The sequence below is a fragment of the Cebidichthys violaceus genome, unplaced genomic scaffold (genome assembly GCF_023349555.1).
Source record: "Cebidichthys violaceus isolate CVI_PGR_0920_01 unplaced genomic scaffold, fCebVio1.0.p SCAF_5, whole genome shotgun sequence".
Classification (NCBI taxonomy): domain Eukaryota; kingdom Metazoa; phylum Chordata; class Actinopteri; order Perciformes; family Stichaeidae; genus Cebidichthys; species Cebidichthys violaceus.
This window is the reverse complement of record NW_027176705.1, coordinates 17186476-17193442: the sequence shown is the minus strand read 5'-3', so window position 1 is coordinate 17193442 and position 6967 is coordinate 17186476. Positions and strand designations below refer to the sequence as shown.

At 43.2% G+C, this 6967-nt stretch overlaps 1 protein-coding gene across 1 annotated transcript; it reads left to right on the top strand.

Moving 5' to 3' along the window:
- The first annotated feature begins 40 nt into the window (after window positions 1-40).
- tm2d3 (TM2 domain containing 3) lies at window positions 41-5321 on the top strand. Its single transcript, XM_068731089.1, has 6 exons — window positions 41-183; window positions 848-949; window positions 2189-2361; window positions 2905-3079; window positions 3817-3892; window positions 4014-5321. The coding sequence occupies exons 1-6, from the start codon at window positions 78-80 to the stop codon at window positions 4177-4179; spliced, it is 798 nt and encodes a 265-aa protein (XP_068587190.1). The 5' UTR covers window positions 41-77; the 3' UTR covers window positions 4180-5321.
- The last annotated feature ends 1646 nt before the right edge of the window (window positions 5322-6967 follow it).

Genomic DNA, 6967 nt, shown 5'->3' with positions numbered 1-6967 from the left:
TCAGTCAAGCAGAGGATCGCTGACTTTCGCGTTTCCTACATGACCTGAATGTAGCTTTGGTTAGCTCTGCTGCAACAATGGCCACCATCTGTCAGAAATGGAGACCCGACCGAGGTCGGTGTTACAAAACCCACGGAATCGTTTTCGTGTTGTTTATGGACCTGTTCTTCCAATGTGTTAACGGTAAGTTTACGGGGTCGGCTGCAGGTGTCAAACCGCGTGCCTCGCGTACATGGCTAGCTTACATTTGTCGTTTTTGTGCGAACGTTAGCTTCCACCCACCGAGTTAGCATTGACGTCAACCGGTTAACGTTAGCCAGCGAGCTAACGGCTAGTGCACCTAGCTAGTTAGCAAACACAGGATGCAATGATTAGCGTTAATTGGACATTTGGTTGTCTAATACAACAAACACATTAGATTATGTGTTTTTAATTAAGCAATAAGGTACGAGAGGCAGTACTGTATCTACCCGTATTATAATGAACAATAATAAAGAGCTAACGGTTGACTGCACCGCTAATTTGCAATAACTGTAAAGGTTCAACGCCTCGGTAAAGCTACTGTTGAGCAGGGACGTTAGCTAGCTTCGCTTAGATGCGATAATATAATACTGTATATTTAATTAACAACACATTCACGAGACTTTTAATTCAACGTTATATATTAAACATACGTTATTGGCGTGTCTGATTCGTAACACGGCAATGCATCAACGTTATCGATCATTACTTGACATTTCCACAATCGGCACAATATGAAGGCTATTGCTTATTGTCACGTTACGTTTCATATCCATGCTATGGCAGATGAGGGGGTTGAACTCTTCCCTGTGTGGTTGCTTGTCAGGGTACCTGAGCTCCCCTCACGTTGGCCAGGAGCCTCCCTACTCCAGAGACGCCCAGCATGGACCCGTCATCACCAGCCCAGTGGTCCCTGCTGCCGCCTCAGGTAAACACATCGGATATTAATCAACATGAATCATACTGACTGGAACCTGGAACGAGACTTTCTTGTTGTTAACGATGAACACATGAAGGGACCCACTCTTAGGTTGTTTTTAGCACATATTTACAAAGAAATGCAGCACAACCGAGAGTAGTAGGTAACCTGATTATTAAGAGCATGTTGACATTTCTGCTAATCAGTGCATGTTGGTATACTGGTTATGTCATGTCTTCTATAATATAATAAGGTAATTATCTTGCCCATGTTATAACTAGGGATGGGTATCGATACTCTTATCGGTTCTTTTTGAATTAAAAAAGAATCAACAGTGCTTCATTATTCATTACATTACAGTCATTCATCAGACGCTTTTATCCAAAGCGACTTACAATTCAATATCTGTCTACACACCGTAGACGCAGCTACGGGAGACATTCTGGGGTTAAGTGTCTTGCCCAAGGACACATTGACATATAGTTAACATTAACACACAGTCTTTATTGAAGTGCAACAGCAGAAATGTTTAGATAACTCACTATTGTTATTGACTATACTTTTTCAATACCAACAACGAATGTAGATTTGAGAACATTCCTTCAGGTAGGAGTGTACCTGGAGTTGAGCGCCTCGGCCATCTCCCTGTAGTAAAGAAACAGTCATTGTTCAACACCAACTTATAACCACACAGCTGCTCTCCTTTTTAATAACTAATGTTATATAATAAGTATGTATCAAACAACTCAAAACACACTGACAGACTTCTCAGTTGTTATATAAATCCCTTGACTCCACTGTGGAGAAGGGGTGCATAAAGTGAGTAGCTTTCATTGATTATCCTGTTGTTATGATCCCTCGTTATACCGAACAAACAAGACTAGAGAGGCAACGGTTTATTTAGAAAGAATCTGTCAGCTTTATGCTTTTAATTTAAAAATCCGTTCTTTTCTTTTACCCTGTGTCAGAGAATATTGCTCTCATGTTGTCTAGACTTGGAAGAGTTAAATGCTTTTCAACAGAGCAAGAACATTTTCTTTTTTTTGTCTTGCTGGCCAGCAGGCAGCCTTAATGGAGCAATCAGGAATGAATGGCCCTGTTCAAGGACTCTTTGTAGAGGACAGAGTGTTAGTCATTTACCTCCCGCAGTGGGGCACACTTACAAGTGCACTGCCACATCCATTAATGATCCCAGACACAAAGTCATAAAAAGCCCACTGCTGTAAATTGATGTTTTCCGTTTTTCAGTGTCTCCTGCAGATGAAGAAAGCTACACTTCCAAGTGTCCTAGTGGGGGTTCATGTAGTCGCCTGCCAGCTGATTGCATGCACTGCAATTACCAACGCAATTACCAACCCAACTGCACCTACAGGAAACCAGCTGCCTTCACCTGTAAACCCAAAAAAGGAGTTCACTGCATAGTGAGTAGCAGTTTCTATTATGTGATGGATCTATGCTGCCTTAAAAAGATGATTGACAGTCAGAGGTCTACACCCTGTTTTGCTCATTGATACAAAGGGAAGTGAAACACGACAGGAGAAGTCAAGTTGTGCTTGTAGCGTTTGTGTCAGCTGTGAAACTGGAAGTGATCTGAATGCTGCTTGAAGAAAGTATAAATAGGGACGTCGGGATTAACCGATTTGGTCACCAGACGCGTTGTTTGTGTGTGCGGTAACACTCGTCGTCACGCACGAGTCACTCCACATGTGTGGTTTGTTTCCCGTGAGAGAGTCATGCCGCTCGCCTGAAGCGTTGACAGTAAGAATCTACGTGGGCCCCGACATTCCAGCTTCATTTACGCCCCAAAAAAAGTGCCTTCAACCGGCGTTGTGGGAGCATTTGTTCAGTCTCATATCGTGACATCACTATTGACAAATAGCAGTTGTGTGGTGAGAGACACAGCTGTTGTGCTTAACTTTGGAATACACGTGTGTTGATGACCTGATGTTTTTTTGTATTTTAAGGGAGAGTCGGGACAGCAGCAAACCAACTTCTCTCTCTCCATCAGCTGTCAGTTCTGCTGGCAGCTGGACCCGTCCCAGTACCGCTGCTCAAACTCCACCAACTGCATGACGGTGTCCTGCCCACGCAAGCGCTACAACGCCACCTGTGACGTGTTGGACCACGTGCATTGTTTAGGTATGATGGAGGCTCCGCTGTAGAGCCTGTTTGGTTGCTTCACCTTCAGTGCTCTAACTGTCTGTTAGGAATTAGTTTCTTTAAGACGTGAGACTTTTACACATTCTTTTCTTCTCGTTAAAGATTTACAAAATTACCTTTTTGCCTCAAACAATAATGTACATTTTTTAGCCAATTCATGGTTGCCCCAAAATGCTAATTTGTCTATCAATTACTCAACTTGTGTCACCTTGATTTCTTGAAGATATCTGTATTTTTTTGACATGCCTCCGCGGTGAAGGCAGATTTTGAAAAACGGAGAAAGGAAGAATTGTTTTAAATAGTAATAGTTCTATACGATAATGCATGTGTTTTGTGAGAGGTTGTGAACAGATGTTTTGATAAAGGTTTCTTAAACACGGCCCCTATTTACTAAAGACGAGTTTTCTTCAAGGGAACACGGGGAGAGTAATTGATGAAGTATTAAATGTCCTGTGCAGGGTTAGGCTGTCTGTTAGCTGATAATTAGTGCGTCTAAAAATAATACTGTTGAGTCATTATGGATCTTGATCTCATCAGGTACACAATCTGGAAACCCACAATATTTCATACACTCATAGGGTCACAGATATTGTAATTTAGGAAAAAGTGTTTTCAGTCATGCTGATTTGTTTTACCAACATTTTATTTGTGGTTTCAGTGCTCTTCATTTGTGTGGGAGATGTTTTGTTTCTGCTAAATCATTTTTTTGTCTGCAGGTAATAGACGTTTTCAGAAGCGTTTATTTTGTAACTGGACGGGTGGATACAAGTGGTCAACGGCTTTAGCTCTCAGGTAAACCTGCCGCTAGCGTCATCGCAAGAGTTGTGACCGGCTTAGACGCTGGAAACACTGGATCCAGGTGTGTGCTCTAACGGCGTCTTTGTCCCGTGTCTTCTCTCATGTCTTTCCGTAGCATTACGCTTGGTGGTTTTGGGGCCGACCGGTTTTATCTGGGCCAGTGGAGAGAGGGTCTGGGCAAGCTGTTCAGCTTTGGGGGCCTGGGCATTTGGACTTTGATAGACGTTCTTCTGATAGGGGTCGGTTATGTGGGACCCGCCGACGGCTCTCTGTACATCTGAGGCGGAAGCCCCGGGACACGTGGCTGCGTGGTTTCGTGCCCCCCCCCCCTTCACACCGCTCCGCCCTCAAAGATCGAAGATCTGAGCTGCCGTGTGCTTGGCACGCTCCGCCCGCCCGAGCTCGCTGCGCAACACGTCCCCATCCCATCTGCTAACTGGCAGGAAGTGTTTTCCTCATTCCGCCAGCCACGAGTCTACCCACACAGCCCATCAGATCGATCCCAATCACTCGGCGTCCGTCTCCCGCCGAGGCTCTGCGGACGGATCTGTGCGCGGGGACGAGGAGCCGGTCATTATGTCTTTCGGTCAGGCTCCGTCACGCTGATGTGGAGACGGGTTCGCTTCCGCCGACATCCTGCCACCTCGGAGCCATGTGTTGCTCCTCCCCTACTGCAAGGTCAATGCATCGATGGGGGGTGGGGGTCCAGATGGTAACCATGGTAACATCAGACAAGCTAAAAAGGCAGTATAGTATGTCCTGAAAGAAAGCATTAAATATGTCCAGGAATTTGTATTTCCAGCAGACAGTTGGTCTTGTGGATGAGTTCAACAGTTATTTAAAATGTGTTATTTTGTTTTTATTAACTTTCCTTACATTGAGTCAGACTGTAAAAAAACATCATTAAGAGATAGATACGTGATACCATTGCTTTTCTTTAGCTCAAATAATGTTTGAAAATGGAAGTTTCTTGTTAAAGTTCATACGTAGTACAATAAATAAATACACTAGAGTTACTGTATATTCAAACTGGAACTGTTAGAGAACCAGAAAGAACAGCTCATGTCTGTCATGACTCGTGTTCACAACGTGTATCGGATATCTTTTTTTCTCTTTGGGAAAGGCGGAGATCATAATCTCATCCGTGTATGTCTACATATTGAAAGCCTTGAAATGCGTTGCACTAGAGAGCTGCAGTCACTGTGGTTTCCGTGTTGGAGAGAGATGTATATCAGAGATATCCAGTGCATTCAGCTCCTCATCATGCTTCACATTGTAAACAGAGTTCTGTGTGCTAACGCTGTAAGATCGAGCTCATCCTCTCACTCCATGTAAATATGTTTTTCTGTTTTCAGTCAACTGTTTCACACGGTAAATGACTGCTTTCTTTTTTAAGTTATGTTAATAAAATTATGAAATATGACTCGTGTTGATCCAATTGTACTCTCAGCACTACCAGGTTGTCAGTGGGTTCTGTTAATTGACTCGTTGGTTTATGTGGCGTTTAATGGGGGAATGAGAAGTGGACTAAGCTGAATGTTGAGAACCAAAACACTGAAAGCTAAAATGTCTAACTTTTCACTTTTAGGGAACAGGACAGATGTTCTGATGGGACACGAGCTCGGGCCTTCTACGCCAAAGCTGTTGGAATTCAGAGCTCTAATATTAGCTCGGGTCATTGTCACACAGGTCTGTGCCTTTTCTCACATTAAACACAGGGAGGGGTGTGTGACGGGGGGGGGGGTTGCTTTCCCAACACAGTACTTCAACATGAGCAGAGTTACAGTGAACCAGTCATGTCTCGTTTTTACACTCTACTCAGCGATCCATGTAGAACGCCTGAGCTCACGTTACATAATGTGAGGTTGGGGTGGGCTTCTTTTCCTTTCTAGTAACTTCTTGGTTTTCTGTGTCGACTTTTCCAATTGGCTGTTGTAAATTTACTCCACCCTAATGCTAGCTCCTCAAATGTTTCACCGCCCACTCACAGCTTCCTCCCACAGACTGATGCAAGCGTGTGTCACACACACTCTAGTTGATGTGGAGACGTGAAACGCTCACCTATATTCTGTTAGAATCGGTTCTTCTCAGCTTTTGGAAATGTTGACGAAAGGCTTTCACAGCATGAACCCTATTTGACTCGAGAGCGACGCTTCAAACCACAAATCAAAGAACAGTTCTGTTTCCTTCTAAATAGAACCTAGAATCTCCAAAAATTAAACCCATCCTCTCACCCACTGAACTGGAAAAAGCCTCACTTCATCTTCTCAAGACTTGACAACTGGAACGACCGAAAGTCGCTCTTCAGACTCCGACTAGTTCAGAACGCAGCAGCTGGGCTTCTCCTCACTGGCTCCCTGTTTGTTTTAAGAATTGATTTTAAGATTCTACTGATCACCTTTAAAGCACGTCTGAGTCTGGCCCTAAAATACATAGAAGAAAAGTTGACCCCTTATGAGCCGGCTCGCTGACTTGGATCCTCAGGAAGGGCCCTCGTTGTGGTTTCCAAAGTCGAGGTGAGGAGATGAAGCTCTCAGAAGCAGTGTTCTGTTAAATCACTTCTTAAAACCCATTTTTACAGATGTGGTGTGTTTGTACTGCTTTGTGTTATTTGATCGTATTGATTGGTTTTACTGTTCTATCAGGGTTTAAGTCTGTCCTGCTTTCTTGGTCTTCGTCTGTCAAAGCAATTTGTAAACTCGTTTTTTAAAGCTGCTGTAAAAAGAAAATGTGGGTTTTTGCTACCGTCTGCTTTAGCATGCTGTGGTTTTATACCCATCACTGATTTATGCATCTGCATATATGCATGTGAATATGGGTAAATGATTGTATTGCACATGTATTTAGAACTCTAATAATGAATATGATACTTTATAAGACAATGTGCAGAATGCACAATGAACTTCTAATACTGAGCTCAAACACAAAGGTGCTACTCTATAACATGTAATCTGATCATCTTTCAGTAAATGGTCAAAAGTAATGCATTAAATAACTTTTCATTCATACATCAATGGCTACCGCCCAATTACAAATAATGACCAGAGGAGTATTTGGGTTTGCCATTAC

Excerpts from the sequence above, each read along its gene's own strand:
- tm2d3 (XM_068731089.1), top strand. The coding sequence starts at position 78 with ATGGCCACCATCTGTCAGAAATGGAGACCCGACCGAGGTCGGTGTTAC. Across the intron at positions 950-2,188 it reads GGTCCCTGCTGCCGCCTCAG|TGTCTCCTGCAGATGAAGAA; the intron begins GTAAACACATCG and ends TCCGTTTTTCAG. Across the intron at positions 3,080-3,816 it reads GGACCACGTGCATTGTTTAG|GTAATAGACGTTTTCAGAAG; the intron begins GTATGATGGAGG and ends TTTTGTCTGCAG.